Source organism: Eptatretus burgeri, chromosome 17, assembly GCF_056783735.1.
Source record: "Eptatretus burgeri isolate ZD-2024b chromosome 17, Ebu_testis_v1, whole genome shotgun sequence".
NCBI classification, from domain to species: Eukaryota; Metazoa; Chordata; class Myxini; order Myxiniformes; family Myxinidae; genus Eptatretus; species Eptatretus burgeri.
In genome coordinates, this window is record NC_140977.1 from 54977433 (window position 1) to 54997846 (window position 20414).

The 20414-nt window shown below is 54.5% G+C and overlaps 2 protein-coding genes across 13 annotated transcripts in view; one reads left to right on the forward strand and one right to left on the reverse strand.

Moving 5' to 3' along the window:
- Positions 1–18683, reverse strand: part of WDR90 (WD repeat domain 90) — a 54625-nt gene extending 35942 nt beyond the window's left edge. For 2 of the 11 annotated variants that reach the window (XM_085861353.1, XM_085861352.1), the window contains exons 1-6: positions 6114–6231; positions 3883–3974; positions 3598–3774; positions 3350–3479; positions 1030–1200; positions 786–909 (exon numbers count right to left, since the gene is read on the reverse strand). In XM_085861353.1, coding sequence (XP_085717479.1) covers positions 786–909; positions 1030–1200; positions 3350–3479; positions 3598–3774; positions 3883–3974; positions 6114–6144 — 725 coding nt within the window. In that variant the 5' untranslated portion in view covers positions 6145–6231. Of the gene's footprint in view, positions 1–785; positions 910–1029; positions 1201–3349; positions 3480–3597; positions 3775–3882; positions 3975–6113; positions 6295–18495 lie in introns of those variants that run through there. The other 9 variants (XR_015052756.1, XR_015052755.1, XM_085861351.1 and 6 more) reach the window with 9 other exon arrangements.
- Positions 18684–19222: 539 nt separating this feature from the next.
- Positions 19223–20414, forward strand: part of INTS1 (integrator complex subunit 1) — a 48043-nt gene continuing 46851 nt past the window's right edge. For both annotated transcript variants that reach the window (XM_085861374.1, XM_085861375.1), the window contains exon 1: positions 19223–19476. In XM_085861374.1, the coding sequence (XP_085717500.1) occupies positions 19428–19476 (49 nt within the window). In that variant the 5' untranslated portion in view covers positions 19223–19427. The remainder of the gene's footprint in view (positions 19477–20414) is intronic.

A 20414-nucleotide genomic window follows, 5' to 3' on the forward strand; every position in this document is an offset into this window, starting at 1 on the left:
AAACAAAGTGAAGTCCTTGTAGAATAATTTTGACTGTACGCTTGAATTTTACAAATGACAAACAAAATTCAGACTTGGAATGTCCCGGACAAAGTCAAGTTTTGGAAGAGCGTTCATGAAATAAATATTTAAAAACAGGAAAAAAAAAAAACTATAATGGCTCAAGGTAGAGCGCATACCTCCGCCAGGCTGAACAGTTTGTGTTTTGTATCCCACTGATAGGCCGGATCCGCATCCAGATCTTAACCGAAATCTAATCGGCTTCTTCATGTCACCGACCCAACTCATACACCTAGCTTTGTTATAACTCGTCCACAACGTTTTGAGATATCATGCAATACTGTACATAGTTTTTGGCCCTCTGTCTCAATGGTGAAGAATCACTTTAAAAATTTCGAGTATCCGGGTCCGGATCAAAATCTTATCATTTCGTCCTTGTCACACATCCAACCTGTCGCCCCAAACTTCGTCCAAATCTGCCCATAACTTTTTGAGATATCCTGCTCACATACAGACAGACACGGATGAAAAGATAACCTCCGTCCACCTTCTGCGGCAGAGGTAAAAAAACAAAAACAAATCATTTCGCAAGTATCCAAAGTTTGTGCAAGAACACATGGTGCATCCACTGAGCTCAACTGAAAATGAAAAGCAAAATGGTCCTTGTGACGATGAGCGGCAACCATTTCCAGTGCAATACATTAACGAGAGTGATGTACGACTCCAAAAGGTTCCACGGTTGACCAATTTAGGACATGTAACAAGAATCGTGATCCGTGTCTGACCTGATGTAGTCATACATGTCCTCCCAGATCTTGCCTTTGGGGACGGGAAAAGCCATGTCACGAGGCATGGCATTGAGGCCTTGGGCGATTAGGCCCCTCCGTTTTGCTTCGAGAAAGGAAACACCTGGTAAGACAAGACCACAACCAGGAGACACGTTTTAGGCGAGGTATGAGTTTATGACCACGTGGATGGAGCATAAATGTGGAGGAAGTGAAAGCACCATTATCAAGCAGCCATACTCACCTGGTAAGTAAATGACATCGCTTGTGAAAACGTTCTTCAGCAAGAGGCAAGAACAGAGTTTAATGGCTTTGAGGCTGCTGTACTGCTGGGTAAGATACACAGACAAGATCGCCAGGAGATCGAGAACAAGGCAGGTCCACCGCGAGCTGCCAGTGGTAGGACCGATATCTGCTGACAACAGAACAGGTACCGATTGCACTCCAATATAATCGATCAAACTCTTTCAAGTGTCCGTTCTGAGTCTCTTCGGTCAGCGGTTTGAGTTCAAACTCAGCCCGGATATTGCACCCAGCTGTTCCTGGACTCTGTGTCCTTTTCTCCTGACAAGGTCTTTTCAGCTAAGGATTTTGCGGTCCAACCTCGACTCTGATTCTGCAACTGGTTCAGACGGCATCAGCCCACGTGTCCTATAAACCTGCTCCTCTGCTCTTGCTCACCCTCTCTCTGTTCTATTCACCCTCTCATTTGCTCAAAGTCATCTACCATCTGATTGGAAATCAGCAAACATTACTGTCCTGCATAAAAAAGGTGCAAAAACAGATCCCTGCAACTACAGACCAATCAGCCTTCTCCCAATCATCAGCAAAGTTCTGGAATCCATCATCGTTTCAGACATTAAATCCTTCCTCTTCTCCAATGGCTTGATTTCCGATCATCAATTTTGATTCAGACCAGGTCACTCCACCCTGAATATGCTGCTTCTGCTCTCCCAACAATGGATGGAGGTCCTCAATGTCAGACATGAAATCAGAGCCATATCCCGAGACATCACGTGCTTAAGACACGGAATGGCACACTGCCCTGCTCACCAAACTCTCTTCCTATGGTATGCATGGCAATCTCCACTGATGGCTCGCAGACTTTTTTTTTTAATTTATTTTTATATACCTTGTCGACTTCCTCTCCTGTCGCAGCCAACGTGCGGCCCTGAATGGAGTTCCCTCATCCCCCCTTCCTGTCCAGGCTGGAGTTCCTCAAGGTGGCGTTCTGGGCCCTGTTCTTTTTCTGGTTTTCATCAATGATCTCTCCGACTCTCTGGAAATCCTCTTTATCTCTTTGCTGATGACTCCATCCTCTGCCGTACCATCTGTCATCCCTCAGACCGGCATGCAGCAGCTTCTTCTCACACTGCAGATCTGGATAAAATCACAAACTGGTCCAACACTTGGAACATGTCTTTCAACCATGACAAATCTCACACTCTCACGATGTCTCTTCAAAAGGACCATCTGGAACCCACCACCCCCCATGTACTTTCTCAACTATACTCTTGAAGAAGTCCTTTCATTTAAGCTTCTCGGTCTCACTATCTGCCATGATCTTTCCTGGGAAAGCCACATTTCCAAGCCCAGTCGCCAAATGGGCATTCTCCGTCGTACAAAGTCTTTCCTTGCCATACCTGAGCTCCTGACCACGTACAAAGCTTTCATCCTCAACCTGATGGAGTACTGCTCTCCCCTGCTGGATGGTGCTCCTGCCTCTCACTTTTCTCAGCTTCACACTGTGAAAACAAAGGCATTTAGGATCATTGGTATCTCCCGCGATGAGGCTGAGTCTTTGGGTGTCTCACTTTCTCACCGCAGGCAGGTCGGTGGTCTTTGTGTCTTCTACCGTTTCTTCTCCGATCTCCCCCCTCCCCCTGCTCTGTCTGAGATATGTCCCCCCCCTTCCTATATTTCCATAGGGCACTCAAGATCCGCCAGCAACCCCTTTCTGGGAAAACTACCAAAATCAAGAATCGATGCTCACTTTCACTCTTTCATTCCTCTTTTTTACTGCCTTTGGAACAAACTCCCATAATCTCTTCAATCCCACTCTTCGCTGTAGTTATTCAAAACAGCTGTTCACCACCATCTCTTATCTTCCCCCATCCAAAACCATGACCTTTTCTATCCCCGTTAATCCACCCCCAACCCAGCTCCATCAAATTCCCTGCTCTCCTTTCTGAAAGTCCCTATAGTGTCCATCTTGTTTCCCCTGTACACCCTGTTCCATCCCTCTACCTCCCACAGATCTCCTTATGTCTCTGCTCCCCACTCTTTTGTGCTTCCCTCTCCCGCACCTCTTGTCTCCTGCTCCCCTTGTTGTATGTTCTGTGTGTTTGCTCTTCGGTCATACGAGCCTCGACATTTGATCTAAAAAAAATTTTGGTCTAAAAAGCCATGTCATAGCAAAGACGAAAAACGATACATGCTGATTCTTTGCTTGATGCTCAGCATTTAGAGGATAGAACAGGGAGAAACGTTACACTGGAAGTGACCTTACCTCGATTTCTCTAAAAAAAAAAACCTGTGTAATGCAGACTGTGTACCATGCTCACCACGTTGACTTGTGTGCTCAGATACAGAGCCTTTCTCCCCTTCATCGATGAAAGGAAACTGAAGCCAGGTGGAGGTGAACTTAAACTTCTTGAAAATATTGGAGAAAGACACCCGTATGACCAGGTCACCCTACGCATGGAGAAAAAACACCGATGAACAACACTAAATAAACTTGTACCTGCTTACCTCCATTTCCATTGTGTAAACCTCATGGCACACTTGGCTGGAGCAAACGGGGGAAGCTCACCTTCGTCACCAGATCCAGGTGTATTACGAAGGCCTTTGTGGGCATAAGTTTGAAAAGCACGTAACAATAGCGCCCGGTGAGGCCAAGAGACCTTGTACATTTTCCTGGAATCTGGATGCAGTTTGCAGCTGGAGTTGAACCCAGAATTTTGTACACATATGACTGGACCGTTTTGTCCTGTTGAAAACCAAAAGCGTTCTATTGCATAAAAATGAGTCAGTATATGATAAGATCAATTTTTCATATTCCTCAGATGCATTCAAAGCAGATATTAAACTTGTGTACCATGACATACGATACATCCCCAGATTTGCTTGCCCTCTTCCACTCTCCCACCTTGAAGTGCTTCAGAACATTCACGTATGGGGTTTCCCATGCTGTGACAGAGGAGAGATCACGTATGGTTGCATAAAGATTTATCGATGCACACATTGTGTGAACACACAGAATCAAAGATAGGAAGACAAAGAGGGCAACAAAATGCAAGTGAAGGCAAAGACCTATCAATGGTGCAGACATGCTGCACAATCCGAAGGTTTCAAAGTACTCTGTCCATCAATTTCAGCAAGGAGTGAGAAGACGCACTCCCAACTGTGATATGAAGGGACCCGGCAGTCTGAGATACTCTTGGTATCACTCACAAAATCTTAATGCAACAAAGAGACTGTGACAGGGGCCAGGATGTGTCGTACTGCAAACCAGGAAGTAGCTATTTGAAATTTGGCCAGGGCACCACACTTATTGTCCTTTGTGAAAAGATGGTGTCATCTCTGTTTCGTCTGTAGAGCATAAGGATGACAGGTTGTTTTTATCACATTATATTTAAAGAACTCTGAAACAAATCCAGACTGAACAACTCACATTCAGAGGTATCAGATTGATTCAAAGGGTTCATTTTTTCTTTCAGGACAATGGGGGGTTTTTATATATATATATACACATGTATTTTAAAAAATTTTTGAAGGCTCTTTTGGTGAAACAGTTGCATAGGCTCCACCTATTCGGAATGAGCTTAGCAGAGCTGCCACCCTCTACATCTCCGTAGAATTGTACTACAGCCATTACCAGGAAGAAAATTAAATTCTCATGTTATGGACCAATCCACCCTGGAGAGAGAACATCCACGGACATGTGTTTTAGGCTTGTTGGTCCTCATGAATGTGGAGCAGAAGCTCTCATTGGTATGGATAAGGATACCACCCCACATCATGGCACTTCCACATCCAAAATTTGCGGCTTCCTGGACACAGGCTGGGGCATATCGCTCATTGCATCTTCTCTAGACCTGTGCGTGGCCATCGTGCCTTTCAAGGAGATATCTGGATTCATAACTGAATATAGCACTTGCTCATTCCATCCATATACATCGGACGTGCTGATTTTACCACTGGAAGTGTGCTTGGATGTGTCACGGTGCAAGTCTTGGATGTCGAACAGGACTGCAAGCACGGACCACCGAATCATGAAGATGCCTGAAACCTGTGTCGATACATATCTTGTGAGGTCCAGGAAATGTGTTTGCAGTACTCTGGAAAGTTTGAAACCGATTGCGTAAATGGGCCGAGCGAATGTATCGGTCCTGAGCGGGAGTCGTTATTCTGGAATTTTCATTTCTTGGCATATCTCTTGTTGATCCAGAGGCTTGATAACATCTTCTGAGGTCAGAACAGTTCCTCCCCTCATGTTAAAGAGCCTTGCAACATGGTTAATGGAAGACCATGCTTGAAGGTGTCCAATGACTTAATTCTTCTCATTTTCTGGCACGTGGCATTGTGATGGATTGTTAAAGAATGTAACTAGAACGGCACTCGTTAGAGCACATACCTCTACCAGTCTGAATAGTTTTAGTGAAATGTTGGATCTGGATCCAGACTTGAAACAAAATATAATTGGCTTGTTCTTGTCACCTAACAAACTCATAGACCAAGTTTTCTAACAACTCGTCCATAATTGTTTGATATATCATGCTATATATCGTTTTTGGCCACATCTCTCAATGGTGAAGAATCAATTAAAAAGTTAAATTCTCGTATCCAGACCCAGATTTTCACCAAAATCTAGTCGATTCGTCCTTATCGCACACCCAACCAGTCCACCAAGTTTTATCCAAATCTGTTCACAACTTTTTGAGACATACTGCTCACAGACAAACAGACTCACAAACAGGTGAAAACATAACCATAACCTCTTGAAAACATAATGTTCGTCCACCTTTAGTGACGGAGGTAATCAGTGTGTTTTTTGGGTGATCCACAAGCTGGTGCCTCGAAAAGACGATTTTGAATTTGCTCCGAATGCCTTGTGTCACCTCTAAAAACCGAAGGATGCATCTCATCCATAATTGGAGGGAACAACCAATCAGCTTTCACCTAATCAATTGTCCCCAGCTACAGCTCGGATTACAATCAGGAAGTTACCACTCTTCGGATAAATCCAAAGAAAGCTGCATCAAGGTATTAAAACAATCAAGAAAAGCTACACACAATGTTACCCGACCCGACCGACCATTTTCTTACCCGATATAAGTTCTTTCACAACTGCAGACATTCAAAAGTAACACATGCACGAGATTGAGAATCCCTAATGCTGCACGCTTCCATCAGCTGCCAGACAGGTTTCAGCACTTGGTGAGCCACCGGACCGGTTTCAGGGCTTGGTAAGCCGCCGTACCGGTTTCAGCGCTTGATAAACCGCCATACCGGTTTCAGCGCTTGGTGAGCCGGCGGACCGGTTTCAGTGCTTGGTGAGCCGCCGGACCGGTTTCAGCACTTGGTAAGCCGCCGTACCGGTTTAGCGCTTGACGAACCGCCATACCGGTTTCAGCGCTTGGTGAGCCGCCGGACCGGTTTCAGCGTGTGGTGAGCCGCCGGACCGGTTTCAGTGCTTGGTGAGCCGCCGGACCCGTTTCAGCGCTTGATGAACCGCCAAACCGGTTTCAGCGCTTCGTGAGCCGCCGGACCGGTTTCAGCGTGTGGTGAGCCGCCGGACCGGTTTCAGTGCTTGGTGAGCCGCCGGACCCGTTTCAGCGCTTGATGAACCGCCAAACCGGTTTCAGCGCTTGGTGAGCCGCCGGACCGGTTTCAGCGTGTGGTGAGCCACCGGACCAGTTTCAGCGTGTGGTGAGCCGCCGGACCGGTTTAAGTGCTTGGTAAGTCGCCAGACCGGTTTCAGCGTTTGGTGAGCTGCCGGACCGGTTTCAGTGCTTGGTAAGCCGCCTGACCGGTTTCAGCGTTTGGTGAGCCACCGGACCGGTTTCAGCGCGTGGTGAGCCACCGGACCGGTTTCAGTGCTTGGTGAGCCGCCGGACCCGTTTCAGCGCTTGATGAACCGCCAAACCGGTTTCAGCGCTTGGTGAGCCGCCGGACCGGTTTCAGCGTGTGGTGAGCCACTGGACCGGTTTCAGTGTGTGGTGAGCCGCCGGACCGGTTTCAGTGCTTGGTAAGCCCCCGGACAGGTTTCAATGCTTGGTAAGCCACCGGACCGGTTTAAGCGCTTGGTAAGTCGCCAGACCGGTTTCAGCGTTTGGTGAGCTGCCGGACCGGTTTCAGTGCTTGGTAAGCCGCCTGACCGGTTTCAGCGTTTGGTGAGCCACCGGACCGGTTTCAGCGCGTGGTGAGCCACCGGACCGGTTTCAGCATTTGGTGAGATGCTGGATCGGTTTCAGCATTTTGTGAGCCGCCGGACCGATTTCAGTGCTTGATAAGCCACCAGAGCGGTTTCAGCGTTTGGTGAGCCGACGGACCGGTTTCAGCGTTTGGTGAGCCGTCGGACCAGTTTCAGCGTGTGGTGAACCGCTGGACCGGTTTCAGCGCTTGGTGAGCTGCCGGACCGGTTTCAGCGTGTGATGAGTGGCCGGAACGGTTTCAGCACTTGATGAGCTGCCAGACTGGTTTCAGCGCTTGGTGAACTGTCGGACCGGTTTCAGTGCTTGGTGAGCCGCTGGACCGGTTTCAGCGCTTGGTGAGCCGGTTGACCGGTTTCAGTGTGTGGTGAACTTCCAGACTGGTTTCAGCGTTTGATGAGCCGCCGGACCGGTTCCAGCGCTTGTTAAGCCGCCGGACCTGTTTCAGCATTTGGTGAGCCGCCGGACCGGTTTCAGTGCTTGGTGAGCCACCGGACCGGTTTCAGCGCTGATGAACCGCCATACCGGTTTCAGCGATTGGTGAGCCGCCAGACAGGTTTCAGCGATTGGTGAGCCGCCGGACCGTTTTCAGCGATTGGTGAGCCGCCGGACCGTTTTCAGCGATTGGTGAGCCGCCGGAATGGTTTCAGCGTGTGGTTAGCCGCCGGACCGGTTTCAGCGTGTGGTGAGCCGCCAGACTGGTTTCAGCGATTGGTGAGCCGTCGGACCGGTTTCAGCGTGTGGTGAACCGCCGGACCGGTTTCAGCATGTGGTGAGCCGCCGGACCGGTTTCAGCGTGTGGTGAGCCACCGGACTGTTTTCAGCGATTGGTGAGCCGGCGGACCGGTTTCAGGGCTTGGTAAGCCGCCGTACCGGTTTCAGTGCTTGGTGAGCCGCCGGACCGGTTTCAGCACTTGGTAAGCCGCCGTACCGGTTTAGCGCTTGGTAAGCCCCCGGACAGGTTTCAATGCTTGGTAAGCCACCGGACCGGTTTAAGCGCTTGGTAAGTCGCCAGACCGGTTTCAGCGTTTGGTGAGCTGCCGGACCGGTTTCAGTGCTTGGTAAGCCGCCTGACCGGTTTCAGCGTTTGGTGAGCCACCGGACCGGTTTCAGCGCGTGGTGAGCCACCGGACCGGTTTCAGCATTTGGTGAGATGCTGGATCGGTTTCAGCGTTTTGTGAGCCGCCGGACCGATTTCAGTGCTTGATAAGCCACCAGAGCGGTTTCAGCGTTTGGTGAGCCGACGGACCGGTTTCAGCGTTTGGTGAGCCGTCGGACCAGTTTCAGCGTGTGGTGAACCGCTGGACCGGTTTCAGCGCTTGGTGAGCTGCCGGACCGGTTTCAGCGTGTGATGAGTGGCCGGAACGGTTTCAGCACTTGATGAGCTGCCAGACTGGTTTCAGCGCTTGGTGAACTGTCGGACCGGTTTCAGTGCTTGGTGAGCCGCTGGACCGGTTTCAGCGCTTGGTGAGCCGGCTGACCGGTTTCAGCGTGTGGTGAACTTCCAGACTGGTTTCAGCGTTTGATGAGCCGCCGGACCGGTTCCAGCGCTTGTTAAGCCGCCGGACCTGTTTCAGCATTTGGTGAGCCGCCGGACCGGTTTCAGTGCTTGGTGAGCCACCGGACCGGTTTCAGCGCTGATGAACCGCCATACCGGTTTCAGCGATTGGTGAGCCGCCAGACAGGTTTCAGCGATTGGTGAGCCGCCGGACCGGTTTCAGCGATTGGTGAGCCGCCGGACCGTTTTCAGCGATTGGTGAGCCGCCGGAATGGTTTCAGCGTGTGGTTAGCCGCCGGACCGGTTTCAGCGTGTGGTGAGCCGCCAGACTGGTTTCAGCGATTGGTGAGCCGTCGGACCGGTTTCAGCGTGTGGTGAACCGCCGGACCGGTTTCAGCATGTGGTGAGCCGCCGGACCGGTTTCAGCGTGTGGTGAGCCACCGGACTGTTTTCAGCGATTGGTGAGCTGCCGGACCGGTTTCATTGATTGGTGAGCCCCCGGACCGGTTTCAGCGTGTGGTGAGCCGCCGGACCGGTTTCAGCGTGTGGTGAGCCGCCGGACCGGTTTCAGCGATTGGTGAGCCGCCGGACCGGTTTCAGCGTGTGGTGAGCCGCCAGACCGGTTTCAGCATGTGGTGAACCGCCGGACCGGTTTCAGCATGTGGTGAGCCGCCGGACCGGTTTCAGCGTGTGGTGAGCCGCCGGACTGTTTTCAGCGATTGGTGAGCCGCCGGACCGATTTCAGTGATTGGTGAGCCGCCGGACCGGTTTCAGCGTGTGGTGAGCCGCCAGACCGGTTTCAGCGTGTGGTGAGCCGCCAGACCGGTTTCAGCGTGTGGTGAGCCGCCAGACCGGTTTCAGCGATTGGTGAGCCGCCGGACAGGTTTTCAAGGCTTGGTAAGCCACCGGACCGGTTTCAGCGCTTGGTAAGTCGCCGGACCGGTTTCAGCGATTGGTGAGCCGCCAGACTGGCTTCAGCGATTGGTGAGCCGCCAGACTGGTTTCAGCGATTGGCTGATCCGCCAGACCGGTTTCAGCGATTGGTGAGCCGCCAGACAGGTTTCAGCGATTGGTGAGCCGCCGGACCGGTTTCAGCGATTGGTGAGCCGCCGGACCGTTTTCAGCGATTGGTGAGCCGCCGGAATGGTTTCAGCGTGTGGTGAGCTGCCGGACCGGTTTCAGCGTGTGGTGAGCCGCCGGACTGTTTTCAGCGATTGGTGAGCCGCCGCACCGATTTCAGTGATTGGTGAGCCGCCGGACCGGTTTCAGCGTGTGGTGAGCCGCCGGAGCGGTTTCAGCGTGTGGTGAGCCGCCGGACCGGTTTCAGCGTGTGGTGAGCCGCCGGACTGTTTTCAGCGATTGGTGAGCCGCCGCACAGATTTCAGTGATTGGTGAGCCGCCGGACCGGTTTCAGCGTGTGGTGAGCCGCCGGAGCGGTTTCAGCGTGTGGTGAGCCGCCAGACCGGTTTCAGCGATTGGTGAGCCGCCGGACGGGTTTCAGCGTTTGGTGAGCCACCGGACATGTTTCAAGGCTTGGTAAGCCTCCGGACCGGTTTCAGCGGTTGGTAAGTCGCCGGACCGGTTTCAGCGATTGGTGAGCCGCCAGACCGGTTTCAGCGATTGGTGAGCCGCCAGACTGGTTTCAGTGCTTGGTGAGCCGCCAGACTGGTTTCAGCGCTTGGTGAGCCGCCAGACTGGTTTCAGCGATTGGTGAGCCGCCAGACAGGTTTCAGCGATTGGTGAGCCGCCGGACCGTTTTCAGCGATTGGTGAGCCGCCGGACCGTTTTCAGCGATTGGTGAGCCGCCGGAATGGTTTCAGCATGTGGTTATCCGCCGGACCGTTTTCAGCGATTGGTGAGCCGCCGGACCGTTTTCAGCGATTGGTGAGCCGCCAGACTGGTTTCAGCGATTGGTGAGCTGTCGGACCGGTTTCAGCGTGTGGTGAGCCGCCGGACCGGTTTCATTGATTGGTGAGCCGCCGGACCGGTTTCAGCGTGTGGTGAGCCGCCGGACCGTTTTCAGCGATTGGTGAGCCGCCACACTGGTTTCAGCGATTGGTGAGCCGTCGGACCGGTTTCAGCGTGTGGTGAACCGCTGGACCGGTTTCAGCGTGTGGTGAGCCGCCGGACCGGTTTCAGAGTGTGGTGAGCCGCCAGACTGTTTTCAGCGATTGGTGAGCCGCCAGACCGGTTTCATTGATTGGTGAGCCGCCGGACCGGTTTCAGCGTGTGGTGAGCCACCGGACCGGTTTCAGCGATTGGTGAGCCGCCGGACCGGTTTCAGCGTGTGGTGAGCCGCGGACCGGTTTCAGCGTGTGGTGAACCGCCAAACCGGTTTCAGCGTGTGGTGAGCCGCCGGACCGATTTCAGCGTGTGGTGAGCCGCCAGACTGTTTTCAGCGATTGGTGAGCCGCCGGACCGATTTCAGTGATTGGTGAGCCGCCAGACCGGTTTCATTGATTGGTGAGCCGCCGGACCGGTTTCAGCGTGTGGTGAGCCGCCGGACCGGTTTCAGCGTGTGGTGAGCCGCCAGACCGGTTTCAGCAATTGGTGAGCCGCCGGACCGGTTTCAGCGTTTGGTGAGCCGCCGGACAGGTTTCAAGGCTTGGTAAGCCACCGGACCGGTTTCAGCGCTTGGTAAGTCGCCGGACCGGTTTCAGCGATTGGTGAGCCGCCAGACTGGCTTCAGCGATTGGTGAGCCGCCAGACTGGTTTCAGCGATTGGTGAGCCGTCAGACTGGTTTCAGCGCTTGGTGAGCTGCCAGATTGGTTTCAGCGATTGGTGAGCCGCCAGACAGGTTTCAGCGATTGGTGAGCCGCCGGACCGGTTTCAGCGATTGGTGAGCCGCCGGACCGTTTTCAGCGATTGGTGAGCCGCCGGAATAGTTTCAGCGTGTGGTGAGCCGCCAGACCGGTTTCAGCGTGTGGTGAGCCACCGGACCGATTTCAGTGATTGGTGAGCCGCCGGACCGGTTTCACCGTGTGGTGAGCCGCCGGACCGGTTTCAGCGTGTGGTGAGCCGCCAGACTGGTTTCAGCGATTGGTGAGCCGCCAGACCGGTTTCAGCGTTTGGTGAGCCGCCGGACAGGTTTCAAGGCTTGGTAAGCCGCCGGACCGGTTTCACCGTGTGGTGAGCCGCCAGACTGGTTTCAGTGCTTGGTGAGCCGCCAGACTGGTTTCAGCGATTGGTGAGCCGCCAGACAGGTTTCAGCGATTGGTGAGCCGCCGGACCGGTTTCAGCGATTGGTGAGCCGCCGGAATGGTTTCAGCGTGTGGTGAGCCGCCGGACCGGTTTCAGCGTGTGGTGAACCGCCAAACCGGTTTCAGCGTTTGGTGAGCCGCCGGACAGGTTTCAAGGCTTGGTAAGCCACCGGACCGGTTTCAGCGATTGGTGAGCCGCCGGACCGTTTTCAGCGATTGGTGAGCCGCCTGAATGGTTTCAGCGTGTGGTGAGCCGCCGGACCGGTTTCAGCGTGTGGTGAACCGCCAGACCGGTTTCAGCGTGTGGTGAGCCGCCGGAGCGATTTCAGAGATTGGTGAGCCGCCGGACCGGTTTCAGCGTGTGGTGAGCCGCCGGACCGGTTTCAGCATGTGGTGAGCCGCCGGACGGGTTTCAGCGTGTGGTGAGCCGCCACACCGGTTTCAACGATTGGTGAGCCGCCGGACCGGTTTCAGCATTTGGTGAGCCGCCGGACTGATTTCAAGGCTTGCTGAGCCGCCAGACTGGTTTCAGCGATTGGTGAGCCACCAGACCGGTTTCAGCGATTGGTGAGCCGCCAGACTGGTTTCAGTGCTTGCTGAGCCGCCAGACTGGTTTCAGCGATTGGTGAGCCGCCGGACCGATTTCAGTGATTGGTGAGCCGCCAGACCAGTTTCAGCGGGTGGTGAGCCGCCGGACCGGTTTCAGCGTGTGGTGAGCCGCCAGACCGGTTTCAGCGATTGGTGAGCCGCCGGACCGGTTTCAGCGTTTGGTGAGCCGCCGGACCGGTTTCAGCGATTGGTGAGCCGCCAGACTGGCTTCAGCGATTGGTGAGCCGCCAGACTGGTTTCAGCGATTGGTGAGCCGTCAGACTGGTTTCAGCACTTGGTGAGCTGCCAGACTGGTTTCAGCGATTGGTGAGCCGCCAGACAGGTTTCAGCGATTGGTGAGCTGCCGGACCGGTTTCAGCGATTGGTGAGCCGCCGGACCGTTTTCAGCGATTGGTGAGCCGCCGGAATCGTTTCAGCGTGTGGTGAGCCGCCGGACCGGTTTCAGCGTGTGGTGAACCGCCAGACCGGTTTCAGCGTGTGGTGAGCCGCCGGACCGATTTCAGTGATTGGTGAGCCGCCGGACCGGTTTCAGCGTGTGGTGAGCCACCAGACCGGTTTCAGCGATTGGTGAGCCGCCAGACTGGTTTCAGTGCTTGGTGAGCCGCCAGACTGGTTTCAGCGATTGGTGAGCCGCCAGACAGGTTTCAGCGATTGGTGAGCCGCCGGACCGGTTTCAGCGATTGGTGAGCCGCCGGAATGGTTTCAGCGTGTGGTGAGCCACCGGACCGGTTTCAGCGTGTGGTGAACCGCCAAACCGGTTTCAGCGTGTGGTGAGCCGCCGGAGCGATTTCAGTGATTGGTGAGCCGCCGGACCGGTTTCAGCGTGTGGTGAGCCGCCGGACCGGTATCAGCGTGTGGTTAGCCGTCGGACCGGTTTCAACGATTGGTGAGCCGCCGGACCGGTTTCAGCGTGTGGTGAGCCGCCGGACCGGTTTCAGCGTGTGGTGAGCCGCCGGACCGGTTTCAGCGTGTGGTGAGCCGCCGGACCGATTTCAGCGTGTGGTGAGCCGCCAGACTGTTTTCAGCGATTGGTGAGCCGCCGGACCGATTTCAGTGATTGGTGAGCCGCCAGACCGGTTTCATTGATTGGTGAGCCGCCGGACCGGTTTCAGCGTGTGGTGAGCCACCGGACCGGTTTCAGCGATTGGTGAGCCGCCAGACGGGTTTCAGTGCTTGGTGAGCCGCCAGACTGGCTTCAGCGATTTTGAGCCGCCAGACTGGTTTCAGCACTTGGTGAGCTGCCAGACTGGTTTCAGCGATTGGTGAGCCGCCAGACAGGTTTCAGCGATTGGTGAGCTGCCGGACCGGTTTCAGCGATTGGTGAGCCGCCGGACCGTTTTCAGCGATTGGTGAGCCGCCTGAATGGTTTCAGCGTGTGGTGAGCCGCCGGACCGGTTTCAGCGTGTGGTGAACCGCCAGACCGGTTTCAGCGTGTGGTGAGCCGCCGGAGCGATTTCAGAGATTGGTGAGCCGCCGGACCGGTTTCAGCGTGTGGTGAGCCGCCGGACCGGTTTCAGCATGTGGTGAGCCGCCGGACCGGTTTCAGCGTGTGGTGAGCCACCGGACCGGTTTCAGCGATTGGTGAGCCGCCAGACGGGTTTCAGTGCTTGGTGAGCCGCCAGACTGGTTTCAGCGATTGGTGAGCCGCCAGACAGGTTTCAGCGATTGGTGAGCCGCCGGACCGGTTTCAGCGATTGGTGAGCCGCCGGAATGGTTTCAGCGTGTGGTGAGCCGCCGGACCGGTTTCAGCGTGTGGTGAACCGCCAAACCGGTTTCAGCGTGTGGTGAGCCGCCGGAGCGATTTCAGTGATTGGTGAGCCGCCGGACCGGTTTCAGCGTGTGGTGAGCCGCCGGACCGGTATCAGCGTGTGGTTAGCCGCCGGACCGGTTTCAACGATTGGTGAGCCGCCGGACCGGTTTCAGCGTGTGGTGAGCCGCCGGACCGGTTTCAGCGTGTGGTGAGCCGCCGGACCGGTTTCAGCGATTGGTGAGCCGCCGGACCGGTTTCAGCGTTTGGTGAGCCGCCGGACAGGTTTCAAGGCTTGGTAAGCCACCGGACGGGTTTCAGCGGTTGGTAAGTCGCCGGACCGGTTTCAGCGATTAGTGAGCCGCCAGACTGGCTTCAGCGATTTTGAGCCGCCAGACTGGTTTCAGCGATTGGTGAGCCGCCAGACGGGTTTCAGTGCTTGGTGAGCCGCCAGACTGGTTTCAGCGATTGGTGAGCCGCCAGACAGGTTTCAGCTATTGGTGAGCCGCCGGACCGGTTTCAGCGATTGGTGAGCCGCCGGACCGTTTTCAGCGATTGGTGAGCCGCCGGAATGGTTTCAGCGTGTGGTGAGCCGCCGGACCGGTTTCAGCGTGTGGTGAACCGCCAGACCGGTTTCAGCGTGTGGTGAGCCGCCGGAGCGATTTCAGTGATTGGTGAGCCGCTGGACCGGTTTCAGCGTGTGGTGAGGCGCCGGACCGGTTTCAGCGTGTGGTGAGCCGCCGGACCGGTTTCAGCGTGTGGTGAGCCGCCACACAGGTTTCAACGATTGGTGAGCCGCCGGACCGGTTTCAGCGTTTGGTGAGCCGCCAGACTGGTTTCAAGGCTTGCTGAGCCGCCAGACTGGTTTCAGCGATTGGTGAGCCACCAGACCGGTTTCAGCGATTGGTGAGCCGCCAGACTGGTTTCAGTGCTTGCTGAGCCGCCAGACTGGTTTCAGCGATTGGTGAGCCGCCAGACAGGTTTCAGCAATTGGTGAGCCGCCGGACCTGTTTCAGCGATTGGTGAGCCGCCGGACCGTTTTCAGCGATTGGTGATCCGCCGGACCGTTTTCAGCGATTGGTGAGCCGCCGGAATGGTTTCAGCGTGTGGTGAGCTGCCGGACCGGTTTCAGCGTGTGGTGAGCCGCCAGACTGGTTTCAGCGATTGGTGAGCCGTCGGACCAGTTTCAGCGTGTGGTGAGCCGCCAGACCGGTTTCAGCGTGTGGTGAGCCGTCGGACCCGTTTCAGCGTGTGGTGAACCACCAGACCGGTTTCAGCGTGTGGTGAGCTGCCGGACCGGTTTCAGCGTGTGGTGAGCCGCCGGACTGTTTTCAGCGATTGGTGAGCCGCCAGACCGGTTTCAGCGTGTGGTGAGCCGCCGGACCGGTTTCAGCGTGTGGTGAGCCGCCAGACCGGTTTCAGCGATTGGTGAGCCTCCGGACCGGTTTCAGCGATTGGTGAACCGCCGGACCGGTTTCAGCGATTGGTGAGCCGCCGGACCGGTTTCAGCGTGTGGTGAGCCGCCGGACTGGTTTCAGCGTGTGGTGAGCCGCCAGACCGGTTTCAGCGTGTGGTCAGCCGCCGGACCGGCTTCAGCGATTGGTGAGCCGCCGGACCGGTTTCAGCGATTGGTGAGCGGCCGGACCGATTTCAGCGATTGGTGAGCCGCCGGACCGGTTTCAGCGTGTGGTGAGCCGCCGGACCGGTTTCAGCGATTGGTGAGCCGCCGGACCGGTTTCAGCGTGTGGTGAGCCGCCGGACCGGTTTCAGCATGTGGTGAGCCGCCGGACCGGTTTCAGCGTGTGGTGAGCCGCCGGACTGTTTTCAGCGATTGGTGAGCCGCCGGACCGATTTCAGTGATTGGTGAGCCGCCGGACCGGTTTCAGCGTGTGGTGAGCCGCCGGACCGGTTTCAGCGTGTGGTGAGCCGCCAGACCGGTTTCAGCGATTGGTGAGCCGCCGGACCGGTTTCAGCGTTTGGTGAGCCGCCGGACAGGTTTTCATGGCTTGGTAAGCCACCGGACCGGTTTCAGCGCTTGGTAAGTCGCCGGACCGGTTTCAGCAATTGGTGAGCCGCCAGACTGGCTTCAGCGATTGGTGAGCCGCCAGACTGGTTTCAGCGATTGGTGAGCCGCCAGACCGGTTTCAGCGATTGGTGAGCCGCCAGACAGGTTTCAGCGATTGGTGAGCCGCCGGACCGGTTTCAGCGATTGGTGAGCCGCCGGACCGTTTTCAGCGATTGGTGAGCCGCCGGAATGGTTTCAGCGTGTGGTGAGCCGCCGGACCGGTTTCAGCGTGTGGTGAACCGCCAGACCGGTTTCAGCGTGTGGTGAGCCGCCGGACCGGTTTCAGCGTGTGGTGAGCCGCCGGACTGTTTTCAGCGATTGGTGAGCCGCCGCACCGATTTCAGTGATTGGTGAGCCGCCGGACCGGTTTCAGCGTGTGAGCCGCCGCACCGATTTCAGTGATTGGTGAGCCGCCGGACGGGTTTCAGCGTTTGGTGAGCCGCCGGACATGTTTCAAGGCTTGGTAAGCCACCGGACCGGTTTCAGCGGTTGGTGAGCCGCCGGACGGGTTTCAGCGTTTGGTGAGCCGCCGGACATGTTTCAAGGCTTGGTAAGCCATCGGACCGGTTTCAGCGTGTGGTGAGCCGCTGGACCTGTTTCAGCGATTGGTGAGCCGCCGGACGGGTTTCAGAATTTGGTGAGCCGCCGGACATGTTTCAAGGCTTGGTAAGCCACCGGACCGGTTTCAGCGGTTGGTAAGTCGCCGGACCGGTTTCAGCGATTGGTGAGCCGCCAGACTGGCTTCAGCGATTGGTGAGCCGCCAGACTGGTTTCAGCGATTGGTGAGCCGCCAGACCGGTTTCAGCGATTGGTGAGCCGCCAGACTGGTTTCAGTGCTTGGTAAGCCGCCAGACTGGTTTCAGCGCTTGGTGAGCCGCCAGACTGGTTTCAGCGATTGGTGAGCCGCCAGACTGGTTTCAGCGATTGGTGAGCCGCCAGACATGTTTCAAGGCTTGGTAACCCACCGGACCGGTTTCAGCGGTTGGTAAGTCGCCGGAATGGTTTCAGCGTGTGGTTATCGGCCGGACCGTTTTCAGCGATTGGTGAGCCGCCGGACCGTTTTCAGCGATTGGTGAGCCGCCAGACTGGTTTCAGCGATTGGTGAGCCGTCGGACCGGTTTCAGCGTGTGGTGAACCGCTGGACCGGTTTCAGCGTGTGGTGAGCCGCCGGACCGGTTTCAGCGTGTGGTGAGCCGCCAGACTGTTTTCAGCGATTGGTGAGCCGCCAGACTGTTTTCAGCGATTGGTGAGCCGCCAGACCGGTTTCATTGATTGGTGAGCCCCCGGACCGGTTTCAGCGTGTGGTGAGCCGCCGGACCGGTTTCAGCATGTGGTGAGCCACCGGACCGGTTTCAGCGATTGGTGAGCCGCCGGACCGGTTTCAGCGTGTGGTGAGCCGCCGGACTGTTTTCAGCGATTGGTGAGCCGCCGGACCGATTTCAGTGATTGGTGAGCCGCCAGACCGGTTTCAGCGTTTGGTGAGCCGCCGGACAGGTTTCAAGGCTTGGTAAGCCACCGGACCGGTTTCAGCGCTTGGTAAGTCGCCGGACCGGTTTCAGCGATTGGTAAGCCGCCAGACTGGTTTCAGCGATTGGTGAGCCGCCAGACAGGTTTCAGCGATTGGTGAGCCGCCGGACCGGTTTCAGCGATTGGTGAGCCGCCGGACCGTTTTCAGCGATTGGTGAGCCGCCCGAATAGTTTCAGCGTGTGGTGAGCCGCCAGACCGGTTTCGGCGTATGGTGAACCGCCAGACCGGTTTCAGCGGTGTGGTGAGCCGCCGGACCGGTTTCAGCGATTGGTGAGCCGCCGGACCGGTTTCAGCGATTGGTGAGCCGCCGGACCGGTTTCAGCGTGTGGTGAGCCGCCGGACCGGTTTCAGCGTGTGGTGAGCCGCCGGACCGGTTTCAGCGTGTGGTGAGCCGCCGGACCGGTTTCAGCGATTGGTGAGCCGCCGGACCGGTTTCAGTGTTTTTCGCACACCACCCTGACGGAGGTTCCCAAACATGCATCATGCCAACATATAAATACTCAAGGGCCAATTCCGAAGGAATTTAAAATCTCGTCTTCCGTTGCGACACAAAAAAAAAAGCATTATCAACGTCATCGTAATATTTTCAAATAACGACATTTTACATGTAGGATTAATACAATCTTACCATTCGCAGCCATGATTGTGTGAAAGCGATGAAATCAAGTAAGAAGTTAATTTTATTCGCATTTCGCAAGAAATTGTGTTCCTGTGCAGGTTTAATATCCGTCTTTTAATTTTTGAACGAATCCGCCAAACACGGAACGTCAAAAGTCGAGGCGAGCTCGCCAGGCCGCGCAGACCCAAACAACCGATCATCGAATCATTGATCATGTGTCCCTTTCGCTTTTCCCTTTTTACATATAATGTGATTTTTAATGATCTCTCTTCACACCGAACGTTAAAATAAATAAACCACACAAATTATTTTGCGTAATGCAAAAAAGGAGTCTTGAGTAATCACACTGCCGCTAATTACCTCACCATGGCTTATACATGTCGAAGAAAGAGATGTTGGAGAATTAAAGAAATTGCAACAACTAAAAAAAATAGTGAGGTGTTTTGAATTATAAGCCATAGGTATGTTTTTACTTCATGTATGTAACTTCATGGCTTTTTTTTTTTGCTTATTTTAAAAAAAAAATCTCATTTACTTATACACCGCCCAAATAATAGTATGCGTCGGATAACGCCCAAATAATGGAATATCGCCCTTCGGGCAGGTACTCCCCGAGTTTTGATTAATATTTCAGCTTGAGCTTCTTCCTCCTCCTCCTCTTCTTCTTCCTCTTCTATGGATAATAATCCACAAAGGGCTCTTTCATGCTCCAACCGATCACGAAGAATTCGGCCGATGCCGAAGCTTGACAATGTTATTCCGGCCGACGAGCCAATCAGAGACGTCACCGGAAATACGAGTGGAAAATGGGAATGCATGGGGGAAATTGACGGCCTGTTGTCGTTGTTGTAGGATACGGGCGATTGTTTTAGCAGTTTTCGTGAATTATTACCGATGCCATGAATTCCCGGTAAACCTGGAGACACTCCTTCGTGTTGACGATGAACCGCGCGAAGGCTGGAGTTCAGCGGCGCTCCAGTAAACCATCGGGTAGGGAGAACGAGGACCACGAAAGGAGTTCGGAATGAGCTTTCATTAATTGAGTGATTCGGGAGGCTTGTCCGCTTGTAATCCTCTGTCGGAAATAGAATTTCTTTTTTTATCAAGAGATCAAAAAGTTCGGATCCAATAAGATACATGAATACTGAGCTGAGTCGATTAATATTGTACTTGAAACAATTTAGCGGTCATATATTTATTACGTACTTTTTAAAGATACTTTAGTGGGTACTCATCACCAAAATAAGCCTAACCAAGATGGCGGCGCCGCCGCCATCTTGGTAAGCCCTCTGTCAGCTCGCTGGAGTCATAAGCCGCCATTTTTGTTTGGCCTACTCAATAATGCCTTGGCTTGGAACAGGCCGCAACGATTTCGTTATGATGAAGTTTTTTTTTTCCCTCACATATCATCGAATGCCTGATCATAGCTACGAATCCCTGGATACTTATAAACGCCCGGAGACGCCAGCTTTCATTGCTTTATTTAATTTCCGCATTCGCCTTGGGCTCGAGAATCTCTTAAAGAGGAATTTCAAAATTTAATCTCCAAAATTGAACTTGGCAGCACTTGTGACTGCTAAAAAATCGTGTTCACTTGTCTCATTCAGACATCGTTTCACATTTTGTGCGTCTCCGGGAGGGTGTTGAATATGACTGATCGGCGATCGCTAATCGCTTGCCAAGCCAGCCGTTCCTTATCAACCGTTTCGTTGGAGTGCTTCCTGAGTGCTTAAGCCACTTGGCGAGTACTGCACAATATTCACACTGTCACTGAATACTGTACATGTGGATCGACTTGTCCAAAGTTCAGGGGCCTCTCGCCTGTGTTGGCTGCGCGTTGTTCTGCGGTGCGTTTGGCGGTGGCTGTCTCGCTGAAAATGTGCTATTTTATTTTATTTTATTTTACTCCACATTTCCCCTTTTTTGTA